The sequence below is a fragment of the Pelophylax lessonae genome (genome assembly GCF_965119305.1).
Source record: "Pelophylax lessonae genome assembly, chromosome: 12".
Lineage (NCBI taxonomy): Eukaryota > Metazoa > Chordata > Amphibia > Anura > Ranidae > Pelophylax > Pelophylax lessonae.
In genome coordinates this window covers 173,538,811-173,562,817 of record NC_138779.1, presented here as the reverse complement: position 1 = coordinate 173,562,817, position 24,007 = coordinate 173,538,811, and the positions used below count along the sequence as shown (strand labels likewise).

Genomic DNA, 24,007 nt, shown 5'->3' with positions numbered 1-24,007 from the left:
CCCCCATTCCCAAGTATGAGGCTTGATGAAAATGCCAACTCCTAAACGTGTCCACACCAATACACTTGAGCACTATATACTGTTCAAAGAAAACCTCATCAGCCGATGAAGAAATGGCCAACTCACCTCAGACTTCATATAGGCAGCCACACCCTTTGCAGCTCCAATGATAACATAAGGCACTCTGTCTCCCAAGTTTGGAGCACTCCCAGGGTCTCTCTTTCTCATTCTGTTAAAAGAAAATTATAGAAAGTCTTTAAGAAAAATAATTCAGATCAGAATTGCTAGCCCTAAATTGAACTGAAAAAGAATAACGTTTGGTCAAGTTATATGGAAAATTTAGTAACGTTAATTATGGCTAAGCAATATCTTGAAGAATCTACCTTTTGTCTAAAATTCCTACTGAAAAATAACAACCGTTGTTTTCTTGGTATGAGAAGGTGACTACAGCCTCATAGCAATATTATCTGCATTGTGAGTTTAAAGAGGTTGTAAGGACTAACGGTTTTTAACCTTTATGCATTATATGCATAAAGGTAAAAAAACCTTCAGTATGCAGCTCCCCCCTCAGTCCCCCCCCATACTTGCCTAAGACCTATCTCCTTCCAGCCATGTGCACAAGATCCAAGGCCATGGGCTCCTGCTTTTGTCAATTACAACCAGTGGTGCAGGATGGCAGGGCAGGGCTGAGCCGCGTTCTCTGTGTCTTATGGACGCAGAGAGTTGGCTCAGGAGCAAGAATGCACGAATGTCCCCCATAGCAAGCAGCTTGATATGGGGACAAACGGCAAGGGGGAGGGGCCCAGAGCACTGGTGTGGGACCCAAGAAGAGGAGGATCGGGGCTGTTCTGTGCAAAACCAATGCACAGAGCAGGCAAGTATGACATGTTTGTTTTTTTTTTTTTAATATTTTTTCTTTTACAATCACTTTAAGACACTGCTGCCTCTGACGGCTTGTCTTCAGAGATATGGCGTGAGATATAGTAAGGGCTCTTTCACACAGGCGGTCCGATCAGATCCGCCAAAAAAACTGACAGCCCTATGGAGCAGCGGATGTCAGCGGTGACATGTCCGCTGACACCCGCTGCCATCCGCATCCTATCCTGTCCGTGAAATCCGGACGGATGGAAACCCTATTTTCCATCCGTCCTGGGGATCGGATGAGAGCGGACAGGCGGTCCGCTGTCATCCGATCCCCCATAGAGAGCAGTGGGGTTGTGACACCTCCCTCTCCGCACTGCAAGCGGAGACGGAGCTGTCATCCGCCGGCTCAGCGGGGATCGCAGATAGATCCCCGCTGAGCAGCACGGATCCGCCTACGGAGGCGGACCGTGTGAAAGAGCCCTAATGCAGCTCATGGTTCTCCTGGTTGGAGGATCTGACAGGATGAGGAAGCAAAAACCTGCCTCTACCAAAATGGCTGTTTCCACACAGAGAGAAAGAACAATGCATTGGAAGCCAGTAAAAGGGAAGATCCGTTGCAGGCAGACCACAGGCAAAAGTGGCGACTGGTCTTTTGCCCTAATAGCTTCCCCTTTTTCTTTGATCGGGCAAGTAAAGATTCTGTATTGGAATAATGCCTCTAAAATTGTTTAGCAGCGTTCATATGCTTACAGTGCTAATATTTGTTAAGTGGTCCCCAAATATGGTTGCAATCTGCATTTGGCAGTCATCACACATAACATATATTACATATCTAATATGACAACGAACCAATTGTTCTTTATAAAAACTTGGCCTGTGGTGTACAATCTCACATTATTAGAATCTCCCAAAAAGTTACAACTTGAACAACTTGCTGCCCAGCATTTAAGAACTTAATTTGTGCTTAACCAGGTTCTGTTCCTCTTTTTGGTACGAAGGAGGCTTTGTGATATTTAATTGGCTAGAGTTGGAGCTTTCCTGGCAACAAAGGGAACACCCATTGACAACACCTAATTTAATTATAAGCTAACTTTATGCAATAGCGGTATACAGTGTTGGGGGCAACTAGTTACAAAGTAACTGATTACAGTAACTACATTACTTTTTTGGTAACTAGTTACAATACCAATATTGGTAACTACACTACTTTACTAGGCTATAGGAGGTAACTACACTACTTTACTAGGCTATAGGAACACGCTTTCCTGCGTTACCCAAGCCGTGCGATACAATCGTTATTTTCGAAGAATAGAGAGGGATGAAGTTTATGACTTTTTGTTGCACTTTATGTTTTATTCAGTTTTTTCAGGTTTTGTTCTCATGTTTCCCAAAGCCTGTGTTTATACAATAAACTCTATGCAGAAAAATGGATTTTTGTAAGATCTTACCGTAAAATCCTTTTCTCTTAAACTCATTGACAGACGTAGTCCTCGTTGATTCAACACACTCGGGTTATGCTGCCCTCTACAGGAGTAGGACTAGACAGGAAAGAAAAACACTCTGGCCACACCTTAGGGGCAGTCCCAGAGGGTATATCCTCTCTCTCTCTGCTACAGCAAATCAGTTATGTCACAAAGCAGTGTTTAGAGAATTTAACCCAACCCAACTCAAAATAGAGGGGCGGGTACTACGTCTGTCAATGAGCTTAAGAGAAAAGGATTTTACGGTAAGATCTTACAAAAATCCATTTTTCTCTGTCGCTCATTGACAGACGTAGTCCTCGTTGATTCAACACACTCGGGACGTCCCAAAGCAGTACCACAAATGAGGGGTGGGAAAATGGAAATTAAATCCAATCTAGAAGGCCCAACCGGTGCCAACTAGAAGTCTTCAATGCTCATCAATCAAAGATGAGACTCAACAGAAAATTCCAACAGAAAAAAACCCTTGAGGTAGACCACCGGTCTCCTCAAATTGCGGCCTGCAAAACCTTGCGGCCAAATGAGGCATCCGCCGATGCCATCACATCAATCTTATAAAATTTTGTAAAGGTATGTACCGACGACCAGGTGGCCGCCTTACATACCTGGACCACTGACGCCTGATGGCGGAAGGCCCAGGAAGTACTGAGCGCTCGAGTGGAGTGCGCCCTAACAGGGAACGGAGGACTCCGACCCTTAATAGAATAAGCCTGTACCACCGTCTGTCTAATCCATTTGGAGATAGTCGCGGCAGATGCAGGCAACCCCTTTCTGGGGCCATCCGTGATCACAAAAAGTGAATCCGTCTTACGGAACGATTCCGTAGCTTTCAGGTATACCCTGATTGCCCGAACCACATCCAAGGAATGCAACGCATGTTCCCGATGATGATTGGGCTGAGGACACAAGGAAGGTAGTACAAAATATCTTCATTCAGATGAAAGTCTGAAACCACCTTTGGAAGAAAGGATGGCTTAGGATGAAGAACTACCTTATCCCTATGAATCACTAAGTATGGGGACTGGCATGACAATGCAGCCAGTTCTGACACCCTGCGTGCAGAAGTGATAGCCACTAAGAAGGCTACCTTCTGGGATAAAGTCAGCAAGGGAATCTCCCTGATGTTTTCAAAGGGAGGTTTCTGCAGAACCGACAAAACCAAATTAAGATCCCAAGGCAGTAAGGGCGCGCGGACTGGTGGAGCCAGGTGCCGCACCCCCTGGATGAAATTCTGCACCAAGGATTTTGTAGCCAAAGGCTTCTGAAAGAAGATTGCTAATGCTGAAACCTGACCCTTGATGGTGCTCAAGGCTAGTTTCTGCTCAACCCCCTTTTGCAGAAAGGCCAATATTCGGGTCACCGAATAGGTACGTGGAGGAATTCCTAACGATTCGCACCACACGATAGAAGTCTTCCATGTGCGATAATAGACCTTGCTGGAAGTCGCTTTCCTTGCCTTAATTAGAGTAGGAATAACTGAAGCTGACAAACCTCTGTCCTTCAGTACCTGGGTCTCAATGGCCAGGCCATTAAAACCAGCGACTGTAAAGCACAATGGAAGATCGGTCCTTGAGACCGCAGACACTCTCTGAGAAGAAGTTCCCAAGGAACGTTCGCGACTAGCATGTCCAAGTCGGCCAGACCGGCTTGAAGAGGCCATCCTAGAATTTCCAGGACAACTGGCGCTGACTGGATCCGAACAAGGCTGCCCTAGAGCTATCTGGCCCCGGCCATCCGACAAAGTCTGATCGTTCTCTGTTCCCACACATTTATCAGACACCTGATTCCTATCAGGAGTGGTGATTTCTCCTGGTTGAACCACAGGGACCGAAGTCACCCGGCTAGAGGCTCCTTGGTCTGTCTGTTCAACCGGATCCGATTCTTGTGGGGAACTGAGGCTAATCTTTGGAAAAGGTAAAGAAATCGATCTGTTCAGGGAACGGTAACTACCGCTCCCTGTAGTACTTAGATGTTGGAAGGGAAGAATCGCACCGGTAGCAGTGGTCGATGCTCAATCTAATGCCCTGAATACCGGTGAAGACGTCCCCCCACCCTCAAGCCGGGTGGGGGCGCACCTTCAGGCTGTGTAATCCTTTGCTTCAGGTTTGGCTGAGTCGGTCTTTTGTCTGTCCGACCAGCCCTTCTTGAACCCTCCTGGAGGAGTCTTGCCCTTCCCGCTTGCTCCAGCTGAGCGAACAAACCCTTTATGGGCGGTAAAGAAAGGTCCCCGCTTGTTACGAGGTCCTTTAGCTTTAGCAGCCTGTGGCAAAAAAGTGCTTTTGCCCCCAGTGGCATCCTTAATGATCTCATCTAGGGTGGCCCCAAATAGGCGATTCCCCTGAAAGGGGAGATTCGTCAAGGTCTTTTTGGAACCTAGGTCCACTGACCAGCATTTTAACCACAGCACACGTCTGAGGATTACCGCTGACATAGATGCATGCCCTAATAGGGGGGTAGCATCCAAGGCTGCGTCACAGATAAACTGTAGTCCTTGTATAATCTGTTCCATCAAATCAGATGTTGCCTGGGGGATATCTTTCCCCTTCAGGTCCTGGCGCAGCAATCTCGCCCATTCCGTTAATGTCTGAGACACTAAACCAATGACAATTACTGGTCTAAAGGCTGACCCTATCAGGGAAAAGATAGTGCGGGACTCCGCTTCTACTTTCCGATCCACCGGATTCTTAAAGGAAGAAGCGTCCTCCACCGGAATAACCGTGGCTTTATTCAGTCTGGAAATAGGTGGATCCACCACTGGTGGTACCGTCCATTTCTTAATGAGGGATTCCTCAAACGGATAGCGTCTAGCAATGCGCTTGGAAATAGTAAAGGTACGCTTAGAATGCTCCCATTCTTCTTTAATTTTATTACCAAAACACTTGGGTACAGGAAAAACCTTCACCGTTTTGGTGGGTTTGTTAGTACCAAAGGGAATCTCTGTTTCAGTTGCCTCTGCCGGTAAAACCTCAAGTCTTAAGGTTTCCCGAACCGCCACAGCTAGTGCGTCCACCAATGCTTCTTCCTGAATTATGGCGGAAGCATGAACATCCTCCTCACTGTCTGAGGGAACTTTACCTGAGACAACAGCCCCTGCAGCTGCAATGACCATCTCAGAATCTGAATCTGAAGTATCAGATGATATAGGGGTAGGCGGGGGTCGCTTTCTTGACCCCCGTTCCTGACAGGCCGTCTCCACCCGAGCCACCAAAGACTCCAAAACTGCTGTAAATGCATCCATACTCTGTGCACCGGCGGGTCCCGCGGCCCCCTCGAGGGAAACAGATGGGGTTACTTGTGTGGCAGGGTCCATGATAATTCCAGATGCTACCCGGAAAAAATCAATTTGCCAAAAAAAAATAAAACCACTTTTTTCTTTTTTTTTTTCAGACCCCCAGCGCCACAAAGCCCCTGTGTACCTGCTTAGGGACCCCTATAGAGCGAGAGAGAGAGATAGACCCCAGGGCTCACCACTTGATGCTCAGAGTTTCAACTGCAACTTGTCTCAGCACTGTCTAGAGCAGACAGGAAGTCTCTTGGCTGGCTTCCCGGGAAGAAAGGAGGCGGCTCCGCCCCTCTGCACGCCTTCCGGCGCCTCCCCTAGCTCCACGAGGTGTTTGAGTCACCTCAAACATGGCCGCCCCCATGCTGGAGACACGAGGCTAGGCCAAAATGGCGGCCTCGTGCGATCTACCAGACAATGGCGGCGGCCTGCACAGAATAGCGGCATGTCTGCAGAAGGATCTCGGCCTCACAACCCTTCACCCTCATGGTGGTCAGCGTGGTCGGCGGTACCGGACCCTGGCGGGCTGTATGCAGTCCGTGGCCGTCGGGAGGCATCTGTTTAGCTGGAGGAATGATCTGGAATGCAGTATACATATATAGACATCGCCCCGTGGCTTCTGACAGGTAGGATACTTTACTATCACAGTAAAGTTCTAGTACTGCCACTGACTTCATCATTTTAATGCAATTAGATTGTCAGCTCCCAAACCAAGCCTCCTGGCTTTTTGTTCACAAAAATCACACTCAAACAGGGGGATCTGTGACATGTTATAGGATAGAGGGAAGACCCATCCTTACCATTACAGCGAGGGGCCCGCGTTCATCACAAGACCCGTCAGGGGGAAAATACTACTCACCATACCGGAACCAGGCGGGCGCCAACTCCTGACAGTACCCCTCTCCACCGAGGTGGGAGGGCTGTCGACCAGTACGGACGCCGTGACTCATGGTCTTAGGCGTTTCGGCGAGACGTTTAACTCGCAGGGTCAGTCCCTGTCCAGTGGGACTATGTCGCGGCCGACCCAGCGCGGAGCTATGGCCTGCACGCGCTCGTAGGCTGAACTGGGGTGACCACTGAATCTCAACATCCAGCCCATCGCCCAGTTCAGCTTTCTTGCTTGAAGATCTCACAGGAACACTGGAGAAAAAAAGCTGTCTAAAAAATCTTTTCTAAGAAAAAAATCCTGCCAGGACCGAAGATCCCAGCAAGGTATCTAGGTCCTTACTCCTAACTAGACAGAAAAAAACTGATTTGCTGTAGCAGAGAGAGAGAGGATATACCCTCTGGGACTGCCCCTAAGGTGTGGCCAGAGTGTTTTCTTTCCTGTCTAGTCCTACTCCTGTAGAGGGCAGCATAACCCGAGTGTGTTGAATCAACGAGGACTACGTCTGTCAATGAGCGACAGAGAAAGAGTGTCATGTATCTTCTTCTACACGGTCAATTAAGAAAGAGGACAGTAAAGTAATAAGTAGTGAAGTTACTTTTCACATGCAGTAACTAGTAAAGTAATCTCGTTACAATTTACAGAAGTAACTAGTTACATTTTTGGAGTAACTACCCCAACACTGGCGGTATATACCTACATATCAGTTTTTCTGATTTACCAAACTCCAGACTATATTGCACAGAAAATACAACCAACTTCAATTTTCCTTTTTAGGACTTCTCTCCCTGTGGGATTTATCTTTTAATAAATCCCCTCTGCATCTATTTTTGACACTTGATGTGCTTTTTCTACCTGATCTAATGCTGGCCATGCACTATACGAAAAATCTTCAAACTCATTTTCAAAAAACGAACACTCGGCCGTGAGAGCAGACAATAGTGACATTATGTAATGGTTGATAAATCTTTCAATGGAAATAGTCTTTTTTTTTTTTAATAATAATCTTACCTCCTCTGTGCAGTTGGTTTTGCACAGAGCAGCCTGGATCCTCCTCTTCTCGGGTTCCTCGTTCCTGCTCCTGGCCCCTCCCTCCTATTGAGTGCTCCCACAGCAAGCTGCTTGCTATGGGGGCATCCGAGCCGAGCTGCAGCTCTGTCTGTCCATTCAGACACAGAACTGACGTTCGGCCCCGCCCCCTCTCCTGATTGGCTCATCGACTTTGACAGCCACGGGAGCCAATGGTACCGCGGCTGTATCTCAGCCAATGAGGAGGGTGAGTCCCAGGATAGCCAAGGGACTCGTGGACATCTCGCAGGAAGAAGACGGGGCCTTAGGTTAGAATAAGGGTAGCTGATACACACACAGAAGGCTTAATGCAAAGAATGCATGAAGATACAAAACCTTCCTGACTTTACAACTCCTTTAATATCAGCATTTTTTGCTAGAAAATTACTTAAAACCCCCCAAACATTACATATATATATTTTTTTTTAGCAGAGACCCTAGAGAATAAAATGGTGGTCTTTATTTGTGCAGCGGTCTTTGAAATGCAATTTTTTGGAAAACAATACTTTAATGATTTAAAAAAAATAAACAGTAAAGTTAGCCCAATTTTTTTGTATAATGTGAAAGATGCTGTTACCCTGAGAACCGTGATCTTTATTCTAAGAAAAAAATCTTGATTCTCATTTTATCCAGAATCACGCAGTTCTACCTGAACGCTATAAGGGACTGTCATAGAATTTTTTTTCACCTCTGTGGCTTCCCTTTCAGATCCTGCATCTGAGAAGTTGCATCTAGTTTTACAAGAATGGCCTTTGGATATGGACTTATTATTGATATGGTTGGGATGGCAACTGCTAGTGTGCAGAAGGAAATTCCTGGATGTAGGTTTCTGATAACTCTGTACGTATATGTCAGATCCAGATAACTGATTTCAGTTTATTTATTTGAATTCATAAAGGCCAAAAAAAAAAAGGATCAGATGGCTTTATCTCTTCCTTCACCACATAAAAAAAAAAAAAAAAAAAAAGAGTATATATATATATATATATATATATATATATCCTAAAGGGTCTATCTCCATCTCTGAAAGGTGTGGTGTTTCTTCCATCACCCTGTGTATACATTTTGCGATTATGGATAATTTTTTTATTTTATTTAAGGAGGCTGCTGTTGCGGACCACCCCTTATGAAAATATAAGTTCCCCTACACACAAGGCCGTAACACACCTTTACAATGCAGTGCTTTGATAAAACATGCGTATTGCGGTGCCTCTGTTGTTGCACATGTATTGCCGCCCAACACAATGCATGGTAACAGACTCCCACACGTTGTGGTGTGTTGGGTTGGGAAAAGTATGTTCCTGTGCAATGGCAGTCTATTCAAAATGAAATGGATGTCTAATGTAATGCAAATTAACACGTGATACAATGAAGTGGGTTTATTAAAGGCAAATAGATTGTGCACTTTGCAAGTGCAGTTGCACTTAGTTTCCCATGGCTTAGTAAATGTGGTATAGCTCTGCTGATTTCCATCACCCAACCATGAGCAAGCAAAAATGCTTCCCCCCCCCCCTTTTCCTTGCACCTGACTGGGTTATCTTTACAAAGTAAAGCTTTGCAACAGTACATTTATGAAGAAAAATTTGTAACTACACTTGAAGTCCATACTTGCCAACTGTCCCGTTTTTGCAGGGACAGTCCTGGCAAATATTAGCCTGTCCCGTGTAATTCACATTGTCCCGGCAAGCATCCGTTAATAGGGCTGCCCGTAAATGCCCGTTATGGGCAGCCGGTGCCCGTAAAAAAAATGGTTGCGGGCCGACATTGTAACTGCACATGCACCGTTCCGACGCCTGCCGGGCTCGGGAAAGCTTGTACAAGCTCGGGCGGGCACATGCGCAGTTATGTAATGGCGCTGCCTGGTGCCATTAAACCTAATTATACCAGATAGTATAATTCGGTTTTATCGTACTTATTTACACCCTGCACTTTATATTTACCGATTACATTTTTTTGTATGGTCACACCTGAGCACCTTTGACACTTTGAAATTGCAGGAAATTGTGATGAGAATTTTAAACTTTAGGCAGAATTAGTGCAGCTGAATGGGAGAATTATTCCAACTCTGCTACTTTAGCCTTGAGTTTGAAATTCCCTTTTCAATTTCCTGTAATTCCCTCTTTATTGAGTAGAACCTATAATCTGATGATAAGTAGGCGGAGATTAATGATGTGGAGTGGGCGGAGCTTCAGGGAAGTGGGTGTGGTAAGCAATCGATAGCTGTGCTGCAAAGTGTCCCTGGAATTTTTTTTCAAATGTTGGCAACTATGGAAGTGTAGTCTATTTGCTTTTGCTAAATCCACCCAAATGTGCTGTAATGCAAACCACAAAACATTAAAGTGTAAATGGGCCCTCTCTGACTTCCGTGATCTGTAGAACATGTTTCAGGTCAATACCAAAAAGATCAGACAAAGCAAGGCATGCTAGCATTAGCAGCCTCAATTATATTTTGGGGGTATTTTAGGCTAGATTAACAAGGGAAAGGACGAACTCACAAGCAAAATATGTTTAGGCAACCTAGTCCCTAATTCTAGTTCCAAGCCAACGTTGCCAGTCTCTAATAACAGTAGTTTTGAGTCACTGCTGTTAGTGCACTATGAGACAAGTCAGACAGTATTTAAAGCAGGCTTGTATTGACTAGAGAATGTCTAGAAGCATGACAAAGTGATGTAGTGAAAAGGGTCGCTCTTACTTATATAATATATAACATAGATCTATGTACAAATGCCCAGGGGAGCCCAACAGCAGAGTCAAAGAAGCACACAGTATTAGGGGTCAGCCCTCCACCCACACAGAACAAAGCAGGTGGGTGGGGAAAGGAAAGGTGTTCAAGGTACTTGCCATACCACAGAAGAGATATGGGGGGGGGGGGACATAATGGGGAGGGGGGGGGTAAGAACACCTGGTCAGCACGGTCGAAGAACTCTGCTCAGTAATGTGTGAAGATTACATCATGCAGGAAGAACAAGATACATCCTTCAGATCTGAAGGAGGACCGTTTAACTGCAGGAGGCACCAACAGTTTGACAACAGTAATAATTGAACTTTAAGCAACACCAGTACGCTTAACATCAAAACATAATACAGTAAATGTGTAAATTATCTTCCAGACATTACATGTGCTGTTATACAAGTGCACACAGTTTTACATGCAGAAAATAAGTCTCATCTTTACATAGTGTACTGACATGATGGTACAGAAATCATTATTATCAGAAAAGACCATTCGCAAAATCTACTATTCCGATATGAATAGAGGAGCAGATGGCTCGGTGTCAGTTGACATCACTTTCCATTCTGACTGATCTCTTTCAACAGCAGTATTCAAGAGCAGTATTCTGAGGTCCTCTGCTGTCAGTATTAAGAGTCAAAACAAACGTATTTACTTCAACTATATGTGATGAAATCGAACCAAGCACCTTTGCGTAGACACAGAATCACTATAGTTTTCACATAGATCTGCAGAAACCAACTGAAACCTCCAAGAATCCTGCAAATCTCTGACCTGAAACAGGTATGCATAAGGACTTCTGGCATTCAACTCTTGACTTACTCAGGCTGCATTCACACCTGATAAAGAAGGAGACGCAAACACCTAGTGCAGGGATTTGCAAACTGTGGCCCTCCAGATGTTGCAGAACTACTAGTCCCATGAGGCATAGCAAGACTCTGACAACCACAAACACAACACCCAGAGGCAGAGGCATGGTGGGACTTTTAGTTTTGCAATAGCTGGAGGGCCACAGTTTGCATATCCCCGACCTAGTGCATTACCCATGGTCACCTTAAAAAGGTTTTATTAAAATACAAAAAAAATACTCACAAAGAAGAAGAGTAAAATCACATTACGAGGGTCCACCACACATGGAAAGGATCATGTCCCTGTAGATAGGACCGCTAACGCGTTTCGGGAGTCAAGCTCCCTTCTTCAGAGCTGTACACGTTGGAGTTCCCTGCCTGAGGAGAGCAGCACGCCTGTCATACCCACTGGAGTGAGCGCTTGGCTGATGTGTTTGCATTCACACCTGAGTGTAGCATCTTTGAGCATTGTTCTGGCATTTTTATGCATGTTCTCAGTGAGATTTTATACAGCGTTTTTGAGCTTTGGCCTTTTTTTAGTCAATAGAGAAAACTATTATCTGTTTCATCATTTGTTGCTAGGTTTTTCAGCAAGCTACAAAACGCTGAGGTGTGAATGGGGCCTAAATGTAAAAAGGAAAGGATCACCGCTACTCCCAGACAGCCCAGGTGATTAAATGATAAAAACTGGCCTCAGCCGATCAGGTAGGCTGAGGCCGATTTTTATCATATATTCACTTGGGCAGGTCGGTAGTAGCAGCAAACTTTTCCTCTTTACATTTACTAACCACCTGGACTGGTATTAGGACAAGCCTACACCCCATGTTCTGGGACACAGGAATATGCTTTCACCTCTACTTTAAGGGTCCTTTCACACGGCCGCTCCGTGTGTCCGCAAATCATCCCATCCGTTTGCGGATGATTTGCGGACATAACGTAAGTGAATGGCATTGCGGATGTCAGCGGAATACCATCCGCTGACATCCGATTTTCCTCCTTTCAGTTCTGTTCCGTTTTTTCGAATGGAACAGAACCCTATTTTTTCATCCGTGTAAAAAACGGAAAGGAAGGAAAATCGGATGTCAGCGGTGTCATCCGCAATGCCATATACTTACATTATGTCCGCATATCATCCGCAAACGGATGGGATGGTATGCGGGCACACGGAGCGGATGACACAAATGTCATCCGCTCCAGGTAAAAAAAAGGTCCCGCAGCGGACTTAAGCAGCGGAGCGGCCGTGTGAAAGGACCCTAAGTGGCACCATAAGCAATCAAACAGGTCTCTTGACATGCTACTTGCAGGTAAATAACCCAGTATAACAGCCAGGCAACTAGAATTTTTAAAAGGATGTGAGAAATGGAAGACCTATACTCATATAAGTTTTGATATATATATATATATATATATATATATATTTTTTTTTTTTTTTATTAGGTTCACGGTTTTGGTTAGCGGGGCTAAATGCTGCAAAACGGTGTACTAAGAACTACAACACTGTAGGGTTGGCAGGGTTTTATGAATGGTAGCTCAGGTTCTGAAATTGCTCCAGCAGTTGACTTCTGGCTCCAGGCTTCTAGTGGAGTGTAAGCAAACCCTTAGGCTCCACAAAACCGCTCTCGAATTGGATTAATGAAGATTGACTTCTCTCGAAATTGGCTTGTTAGAAATTTTCCTGAAGCCGATTTAAACTGACCATTTATAAAGTCGGCCAGTTCAGCAGAGACTGTCTGAATTTTGATCCACCTATGGCCGTTCCCATTGCAGAGAATTTGATCTAGTTAATATAATTATACAGGTTTTATATAGCGCAACAGTTTGCGCAGTGCTTTACAACATAAAGGGAGACAGTACGATTACAATACAGTACAATTCAGAAGGAATAGGAGGGCTCTGGCTCATGGAGCTTACAATCGAAAGGGAGGGACAGCTAGTACAAAAGGTAATAGCTGTGGGGGATGATCTAATGGAGGTGGCTGAAGTACAGTTTTAGGTGGTGTAGGCTTCCCGGAATAATTGTTTTTCAATGACCGCCTACAGATACAGGGTAGGAGCTAACCAGACACACTGAGGTAGGAAGCTCAAGAGGATGTGGGAGAGGTTCTGGAGGAAAGCATGGAAGGAGGTAACGAGAGAGATAGAAAGCAAGATGTCTTGGGAGGAGCAGAGAGCTAATGAGCAACCTCTCTCGAACTAGCTTGTTGAAAAATTTTCCTTCAACCAGTGCTGCAGCCAATTTAAGCTGGACTGGATGGACTGAAGAAGTCAATCTGTCAATATTACAATTAGATTGCAGACACGTTTTTACCAACGCCTACCTGACTTGAGGGCCCGCCTAATTTAACAATTTAGTATGTAATTATTGAGGTTAACTCTTATACAATGATGTTGGAAAAACATTTTAAGAGATTGACACCATCTTGGTTTGTTTTAACATACATTTTATTACTAGTGGAATTTATAGCTTACAGACCCAAAATTTAAATATTTATGCTCTACATCACTTGCACTTTTTCTGGCACAAAGCAGAAAGACCACCTGGCCCCACACAGCAATAAAATGAGTAAAACAGAGATAAGAATTCTCTAACACCCCCTTCTGAAGTGGCAAAAAAAAAATATATCGGCATCGGTTACTTTCATACCTTGTGGTCACCAGTACACAGTTTTGAGCTTAACTACCCAAGGGGAAATATCTATTTATAAAGGCTGAATTTAGTTGTGCTTACATTGTCAAAAACACATACCAGTAGCAAAATACTGTGTGTGTACTTGCACAATGGAATGTTCCATAAAATATATATATATTTTTAGATCCCTTAGAGGGGAAGAAATTAAGCTGCTGAATGAGTGCAGGGCTCTAGAAATCCTACAAAACAAAAAGCCAATGCATTTGATGTTAACTAGCCAGTAGAGTAAAAATTGGAATTTGTTCCAAAGTGCAAGTCCACCAACAATGGCACTGAATCCAGCTATAAGAAAGTGACATCACAATGTGCAGCCATTCTTTGAGTATATAGAGCAGCAGAGGACATTGCTCTCTGTCAGCTTACATAGAGGGCCCAGTGCTGCCTTCACCAGGGCTTCCTAGCTTCTGCATCACTCAGAACCCTTGGAATTCTTTCCACACCGGGACTCTGTATATACTCCAATTGGATACAGACTGCTTCATTGTAAGTGTGCTATTGTTTTAGCCCAATAAATTTGTTCAGCTTTTAACATTGATTCCGCTCCCTTGTCTGCCTTTATTTTTGCATCAGTCTGATCACACCGGATCTGTGCGAAGAGCTGGAGTATCAGTCTCTTCCTTTCTTTTGTACTTTACAAGCTGATTAATGTTTTTCCCCTATTTTCTGCCCTTATTATCATTCAAGTGTTGGATGTATGGTATTTTTTTTTTTTTGTAAACCTTTAACCACTTTACCGTTGCTCACTAGAGCTCTACTGCGGCAAAGTGGCTCGATAGACCTACGTCGCCAGGCATTCCCCTCTCTCGGCGGCGCCGCCGGAAGCTCGCTCCCGCTGTATTCAGTCACAGCGGGAGTCGGGCCAGGGGAGGAGCGGCGGCGATCGCCGCTGCTCTTCCCCGATCGTCGGGGAATCGAGTGTGGAGATCCGCCTGCTTGTGTAAACACAAGCGGGCGGATCTCCTAAGTGACAGGCAGGGTCAGATTGCAGGGTTCAGCATAGCTGAACCTGCGATCTGTCCTTGTGTCACATAGTCCTCTCCCCCCACACACGTCAGTAAGCACCAGGCATACATTAACCCCTTGATCACCAATAAAAATTAACCCCTTCCGTGCCAGTGTCATTTTTACAGTAACAGTGCATATTTATAGCACTGATTACTGTAGTAATGTCACTGGTACCCCCAAAAGTGTCAAAAATGTCGGTCAAGGGTCCGATCTGTCCGCCGCAATGTCGCAGTCCCGCAAAAAAAAAAAAAAATCGCAGATCGCCGCCATTACTGGTTACAAAAAAAAAAAGAAAACACCAAAAAACACGACAGAAATTTTTCCTTAGTTAGTAACACAATAACTTTTGCGCAAACCAACCAAAATACGCTTAGTGGAATTTTTTTTACCAAAAATATGTAGCAGAAAACAAATTGGCCTAAAATGATAAAAGATTTAGATTTTTAAATTTTTGGGGGGGGGAATTTCATATAAAAAAATATTGTTATTTTTTCAAAATTGTCGCTCTTTTTTTGTTTATAGCGCAAAAAGTAAAAATCGCACAGGTGATCAAATACCACCAAAAGAAAGCTCTATTTGTGGGAAAAAAAGGACGTAAATTTGGTTTGGGTACGGCGTTGCATGACTGCGCAATTGTCAGTTAACCGGTTGCCGACCGCCGCACGACTATATACTGCGGCGGTCAGCCCCGGCCAGGCAGAGTGACGTATCGGTACGTCACTCGCCTGTCACTGACTTGCGAGCCTATAGCGAGCGGGCGCGCGCCCGCCGAGGCGCGCGCCCGCCGCGGCTCGTTCACAGGCAAGTCAGTGCGTGTGACCGGCGGACTCGATGTCCGCCGGCCACACTACGATCGCTCCTGTGAAGGGAGAAAGACAGAGCAGCTTGTGTAAACAAGCTGCCTGTCAGTTCTCCCTGTGTAAAAGTAAAGATCTGACCGTTCTACTATGTAGAACGGTTGATCTTTGCTTTTACACCAATAGCCATGTCCCTACACAGTAGAAAGCACGCCCCTAGGACACACTTAACCCCTCCCTTCCCAATAAAGTTAACCCCTTCCCTGCCAGTGTCATTTTTGCAGTAACAGTGCATATGTATAGCACTGATTACTGCAGTAATGTCACTGGTAACCCCAAAAGTGTCAAAAATGTCAGTCAAGGGTCCGATCTGTCCGCCGCAATGTCGCAGTACCGAAAAAAAAATCGCAGATCGCCGCCATTACGCGTTAAAAAAAAAAACACCAAAAATGACAAAAATCTTTCTCTTTGTTAGTAAACGCGATAACTTTTGCGCAAACCAATCAAAATACGCTTTTTGCGATTTTTTTTACCAAACATAGGTAGCATAAAACAAATTGGCCGAAAAATGTTAAAAAATTTTGATTTTTACTTTTTTTTTTGGGGAATTTCATATAAAAAAATGTGAAAAATATTGTTATTTTTGCAAAATTTACGCTCTTTTTTTGTTTATAGCGCGTGATCAAAAAATCGCACAGGTGATCAAATACCACCAAAAGAAAGCTCTGTTTGTGGGAAAAAAAGGACGTCAAATTCGTTTAGGTACAGCGTCGCACGACCGCGCAATTGTCCGTTAAAGTCACGCAGTAAAAAATCGCAAAAAAACCCCTGGTCCTTTAGCAGCCAAATCCTCCGGGGCTTAAGTGGTTAAAGTCGCACTGTGCCGAATCACAAAAAGTGGCCCAGACGTAAGACCGCAAAATCCTCCGGTGGTAAAGTGGTTAACTTGTCTACCCTATACATTTAACTTCTCAACATCTCACGGGTTACTTTTGCCCCTTACGCAGTGTGATCACTGGACGACGACTAAAACAGTCTAGATTTATGATAATCAACCCCACATAGGAATCATAACTATGGAAAGTGCTTTATAAGTACAGCTGAATAATGACACCTAGAGCACAAAAAATCATGAAACAATGGGAACCAAATAGCAATATTACCTATGACTTAAAAAAAAAAACAGAATGCAGTGGATCACAAGTCAACACTGATATAATAAAGTAGATCTTTTCACTGGCAAATCACACTAGGATTTCTCAATGAAGTGACAGGCTTGCATTCTAAGAACGTCAGGGTTCTCAAAGGAAAAAAATGCTGAGCACTTAAGTAACCAGAGAATTGGGCAACAAGTGACCAGCATTTAGTGAGTTAAAGGAAGTCCATGCAATTTTTATCTCACACTCTGTAATGTTTCCACACTCTCCTCCACACACCTCCGCCTTCCACAACAGACAGTTACAGACACAGCTGCTGCAATGGGCGCTACAATCTATTTCTGGTTTTCCCCTCGGTCACAGATCAGTGGACACAGGCAGTGCTGCAAGCAGCCCAGATTTTTTTTTTATTAATTTATTGTTTTGGGGGTTACTCTGTGGTTCTTCAGAGGTTGATAGCGGAGTTTTTTTTTTTCTCAAGAAAGTTGGTCTACTGTCAGACTATAATAGCCTAGGAAAATATCCACAAGTCCACATGCATTTAACTAAAAAGTGATTGTTTCATTAAAAAAATAAACCAAAAACACTGTTTTATATTCATTTTTAAATACTATAGACATTACATCAAAACTGTCTTTTATATTAAAATTGCTCAATACTGAAATTTTCATCCTTCGCTAGTATAAAGATCAGAAAGATTTGTTTCTGTTCATGCACTGACTGGCAAAGGCGCATGAGTGAATAATTTTTCACGCAGAGGCCAGTCAGTAGCTTTGCCTACACACCTATCTGCTCTTTATACATACAGAATCAGTGTTAAAAATAATCCTGAACTTATGCTGATCTTTCAAAGTTGCTATCCCTGCTGTAAAATGCAGTTCCTGGACAGGATGGCCTGCATCTAAAATATACAAACATTTTCAGGGAATTCTTCTTGAACTTCTGTACACCTTTTGCGAGGGAGCAGATGCAAGAGAAATTTCTATCTCTATAAATAAGATGGTGGCTATCCCCAAGCTGGGTAAGGATCCTGTGTATTTACAGATTCCTACAGACCATCTTCTCTTCTCACCACTGATATAAAGGGCATAACTAATGCTCTGGTCAATTGGTTCCGAAAGTAATAAATCAACATTTATTAAACCCAAGAAATTCGGATTGATACCAAACAGAGTCACAGTCATCAACATTAGGCTAATATATCGAAATCTACAGATCGTTTCCAACGTGGAAGGTTAATAGAGCTGTTCTTTCTCTTAATGCTGCCAAGGCTTTTGACAGTGTCGAATGAACCTTCCTGCGGAACGCACTGGAGAGATTTGACTCAGGCCCTAAATGTATAGAATGGATAAAACTTCTCTACTTCTTCCTAAAAGCCAGGCTACCCATTAACAGTTCCCTGTCAGCCATTCAGATTGAGCAGAGGAGCTTGGCAATGGATGTCTCCCGTTACACTGCTCTTTGATATGGCAACAAAATCATTACGCTGAGGCAATTCTTGAGACTACCAAGATAAAAGGACTCCACAGAACATCAAGTAGAAAAAGTTGCCACTTATGCCATCTACATCGACAATAAATCACTTTTCTAAGAGATTTGGGAAATTCTTTAAAGTTCTTTATATAACAAATTTTTGTACAGGTTTATGCCATAAAAAGTGTTAGTATGTAGTTTAATGTTGATAAATGTAAAGTTATACACTTGGGGGCTAAGAATATGCATGCATCATACATACTAGTTGGAGTAGAACTGGGGGAATCCATAGCGGAGAAGGATCTGGGTGTTCTGGTAGATCATAAGCTTAATAATAGCATGCAATGCCAAGCTGCTGTTTCCAAAGCAAGCAAAGTCCTTTCTTGTATTAACCGAGGCATGGACTCCAGAGAGAGAGAGAGATCATTTTGCCCCTGGACAGATCATTAGTAAGACCTCATCTGGAATATGCAGTTCAGTTTTGGGCACCAGTTCTTAAAAAGGATATCGGGGAACTGGAGAAAGTGCAGAGAAGGGGAACCAAACTGATAAGAGGCAAGGAGGACCTCAACTATGAGAAAAGATTAGAGGAACTGAATTTATTCTCTCTTGAGAAGAGGAGATTAAGGGGGGATATGATCAACATGTATAAATACATAAGGGGTCCATATAGTGAACTTGGTGTTGAGTTGTTCACTTTAAGGTCAACACAGACGACAAGGGGGCACTCTTTACGTCTAGAGGAAAATAGATTTCGTCTCCAAATATGGAAAGGTTTCTTCATCGTAAGAGCTGTGAAAATGTGGAATAGACTCCCTCCAGAGGTGGTTCTGGCTAGCTCACTAGATTGCATTAAAAAAGGCCTGCATTCTTTCCTAGGTGTACATAATATAAATGGGTACTAAAATTCTTTTTTTAGGTAAAGTTGATCCATGGAATATCCGATTGCCTCTCGGGGGATCAGGAAGGAATTTTTTTCCCCTGCTGAAGCAAATTGTATCATGCTTTGCTGGGGTTTATTGTTGCCTTCCTCTGGATCAACAGCAGGTATAGGATTGTGTATATGGGATTGTATGGTTGGGTTTTCAATACTGTTTTTTTTTTTTTGGTTGAACCGGATGGACTTGTGTCTTTTTTCAACCTTACTATGTAACTATGTAGTATACACTAGCACAATATGACAAGGTATCTGTCAAAAGGATGCCCTCCAGCGCTATGTTGCCACTACTCAAATGCTTCCATCTTCTCTAGTTGTTCTTTTCGGGTTTGCTTCATTCAATGAATTGAATAGGTTGGCCACGATGACGTCACTTCCAATCATATGCCTGGGAGTCACTTCATCATGGCACAGAGCAGGTGCCGTAAATGAACTCTAAGCTGAGCACACACAACAGAGAATACCTTACTACTGTCAGGTCAGGAGAAGCATTTATGACAAAAAGAGACCATTTGTAGTATTGAGAGTAAGACCTTATATTTTTTTTCACATGGTTATAATTATTCATGTATTTTTGTTATTTTTATCTTATTATCCACATTTTTTTTTTAACCTCCCTGGCAGTCTGATTATGTCAGAATTTTTGTGCTAAAAGCGGTACATTGTTTTGCATGGAAATATGTTTTATATTTTAGGCCTGTAATTCTTAGGAAAAACCCACTTAAACCTGTCCAAACAAGAGTCTAGTAGACAATCCGGGTATGATAAAGTTTGAAACACAAAATCATAAATTATAATACCCTCCCTAGCAGTATTCCCAAGTGTGGCTCAGGGGTTAATATAGAGTACCAAAAGCAGTAACCCTACAATAAAACTCACCTTCCCCTGCGATCCCCCGCCATCCTCCTGCTGTATGCTCGGCTAATGCTGGCACCTGTCTTCCGGTTCCCTTCCCTGCGAGCGTTGCGACGCAGGGAGGTGGAACTGGCGGCAATTTCAAAAATGTAAATGAACCAAATGACATGATACAAAGTTGTTATCCTAACGGATTACACTGTATCATGCCATTTCACCACAGGATTTCACCTGGTGGCTTTTCCAGTGCCCTGCCTGTGCTTTTCCAATTCTTTGTGCCTGGAAAATTGAGAAGGACCATGGCGTCCAAAAAGCGTTCTTTTTGCGTAAAAGCGCTTTTAGACGAACTGGAAGACAGCAACAGCAAAAAGAACTGAGTGATTGCGATTTGCGATTGCGATTAATTTTTAAATTAAATTCTTCATTATTTTCAAACTACTCATTCTGCATCAAAACTAAAAAAAAATTTGGGAAGTATATCAAATGATTCTTCAGAATTTCCAAAGGAGCTATGTGCCAGAAAGAGACATCAGAATCATCGCTGTCGTCACTTTCTGTACCCGATGACGAATTTTCCCACAAATCGCTATCGCTCAGTAACTGTTTCGCTGTTTTCCAGTTCGTCTAAAAGCCCTTTTGCGCTAAAAGAACGCTTTTTGGACGCCACGGTCGTTCTCAATTTTCCAGGCACAAAGAACTGGAAAAGCACAGGCAGGGCACTGGAAAAGCCACCAGGTGAAATCCTGTGGTGAAATGGAATGATACAGTGGAATCCGTTAGGATCACAACTTTGTATCATGTCATTTAGAGTATTTACAGTTTTGAAATTGCCGCCGATTCCACCCAACTGCGTCGCAACGCTCGCAGGGAAGGGAACCGGAAGACAGGTGCCGGCATCGGCCGAGCACATAGCGGGAGGATGGCTGGAAGACGGCAGGGGATCGCAGGGGAGGGTGAGTTTTATTGTGGGGTAATCCAGAGTGTGGCCCGGGGTTACAGCTTTTGGTACCGCTATATTAACCCCCAGCCACACTCTGGGGACAGGTTAAGCGCTACACTGGTTGTGTATCTATACCTGTTTGTGCTGTGTATCAAGGCATGGTGTTGGCAGCTGATGTCCTTTTTTACCTGAACACATGTTTTTATTGCTGTCTGTGCCCCCATTGGGGAGATATACAATCTGTTTGTCCTGTTTACCATTATCACTGAAAGTGAAAGAAAAGCAAAATCCCAAATGTTGGTTTGTCCCCAAACTAGGAAAAGAGGGGATATCTTCTAATTGAGACATTAGTTCTGGTGACCCTGCTGACAGGGTCAGTACATTTTCTCCTACTTCCTGTATTGGTTTTGGGACAAGTGAAGAGAAATCTTCCCAATGGGACACAGATGAAAAAAAAAATAAAAAACATAAAAGGGGTTAAAATGAAGAAAAGTTTTGCCAATAGTTGTATTTTCAGTTTCTACTGTGAAAAGGGACACTTTTACCTGAACTGTATCTAGGACTAGACCTACAGGTGCATCTCATAAAATTAGAATATCAAATTTATTTTAGTAATTCAATAAAAAAAAGTGATACTAGTATTTCATATAGATGCAATATATTGTGATATATAGAGTGATATATTTCAAGCATTTCTTTCTTTTAATTTTGATGATTATGGCTTACAGCTAGAGAAAACCCCAATTTCAGTATTTTTAGAAAATTAGATTACATAAGACTAACAAAAAAAAAAGTATTTTTAATACAGAAATGTTGGCTTACTGAAAAGTAAGTCCATGTACAGTATTGTATGCATTTAATACTTGGTCACGGCTCATTTTGCATGAATTATTGCATCAATGCGGTGTGGCATGGAGGGTGATTAACCTGTGGCACTGCTGAGGTGGTATGGAAGCCCAGATTTCTTTGATAGTGGCCTTCAGCTCATCTGCATTCTTGGGTCTGGTGTCTCCCATCTTCCTCTTGACAATACCCAACAGATTCTCTATGGGGTTTTGGTCAGGCAAGTTTGCTAGCCAATCAAGCACAGTGATGCCATGATAATGAAACCAGGTATTCGTACTTTTGGCAGTGTGGGCAGGTGCCAAGTCCTGCTGGAAAATGAAATCAGCATCTCCATAAAGCTAGTCAGCAGAGGGAAGCATGAAGTGCTCTAGAATTTCCTGGTAGAGGGCTGACTTTGGACTTGATAAAACACAGTGGACCAACACCAGCAGATGACATGGCTCCCCAAATCATCACTAACAGTGGAATTCTAACACTGGACCTCATGCAACTTGGATTATGTACCTCTCCACTCTTCCTCAAGAATCTGTGACCTTCATTTCCAAATAAAATGCACATTTTTTTTGTTTCATTGCTTTCAAGTGTAAATGTGAGATCTGAGGTCTTTTTGACCCGAGATCTCACATTAAAGAGAACCGGTCCTGCTTATTTCTATTACAAGGGATGTTTACATTTCTTGTAATCATAATAAAAGTGACAGATAAAGGGACAGTGTAAAAATAAAAAGTAAAATAAATTAGACCTCCTCTGTAACTCTAAACTGGTAACCTGTAGAAGTTTTTAAAGGATAGCTTATGGAGATTTTTAAGTACCAAAGTTTGTTGCATTCCACGAGCATGCGCAATTTTAAAGCATGACCTGTTAGCTATTAATTTACTTGGCATAACATTATAGAAAAAAATTGGGCTAACTTAACTGTTTTCTTATTTTTTAATAAAAAAAAAATGGGATTTTTGACTTACCGTAAAATCAATTTCTCTGATGTTAGACACAGCTCCTGGTATAACCATTGGGTTTTTACTGCCCCTACAGGAGTAGGACACTTGGCAGAAAATAAATCTGGCTATGCCTATGGGCAGTCCCAGGGGGTAGACTCCCCCTCCCCTGTTATAGATACTCAGTTTTGTTATAAGCAGTGACAGAAGAATTACAACTCCACAGAGTGGTGGGTGCTGTTTCTGTCAATGAACATCCGAGAAATGGATTTTACGGTAAGTAAAAAATCCCATTTTCTCTTTCGTTCATTGACGGATACAGCTCTTGATCTTCATAACCATTGGGACATCCCAAAGTAGTGTTAAACATGAGGGGTGGGAACAGCAAAAAAATTCCCCAGGCTAAACAGTAGCCCAAACAAAAACAACTGGAGCCCACCTAAAAAAAACAATACACCCTCAAAGAGGACCAAGCCCTCTAAACAGCAGTCTGCAAAACCTTGCAGCCAAAAGAAGCATTTGCAGATGCCAACACATCCACTTTATAACTTTGTGAAAGTGTGCACCGACAACAAGGTGGTCGCCTTGCAAACCTGCATCACTGACACCTGATGACGGAAGGCCCAGGAGGCACTGAGTGCCTGAGCAGAGTGCGCCTTGACAGGAGAAGGAAGAACCTGACCCCTGATGGAATAGCCCTGAATAACCATTTGTCTGATCCATCTGGAAATGGTCGCAGAGGAAACGGACAACCCCATCCATGAGCAGAAATAATGAGTCTGACTTCCTAATAGACTCCATATTCAAATGAAAATCAGAGACAAGCTTTGGGAGGAACGACGGACAGGGGAGAAGGACCACCTTAGCTCTGTGAATCACCAGTAAAGTGAACGTCAGGATAAAGCCACCAGTTTGGACACCCTGCGCACAGAGGCGATAGCCACCAAAAAAGCTACCTTCTGAGACAGCGCATGCAAGGGAATCTCCGGAAGATTTTCAAACGAAGGCTTCTGGAGGACCGAACGCACCAGATTGAGGTCCCAAGGCGGCAACGGAGACCGCACTGGAGGAACCAAATGTCGGACACCCTGAAGAAAGGTACGCACCAGGGAGTGTGTGGCCAAGGGTCATTGAAAGAAAACCGCCAAAGCTGACATCTGGCCCTTGATGGTACTCAAGGCCGATTTCTGTTCAACCCCCTGTTGAAGGAAGGTC

The 24,007-nt window shown here is 43.5% G+C and overlaps 1 protein-coding gene across 1 annotated transcript in view; it reads right to left on the bottom strand.

Moving 5' to 3' along the window:
• The window catches only part of POLD1 (DNA polymerase delta 1, catalytic subunit), a 388,959-nt gene that overhangs the window by 151,550 nt on the left and 213,402 nt on the right, over nt 1–24,007 (bottom strand). The window contains exon 22 of the mRNA XM_082274252.1: nt 127–229. Coding sequence (XP_082130378.1) covers nt 127–229 — 103 coding nt within the window. The remainder of the gene's footprint in view (nt 1–126; nt 230–24,007) is intronic.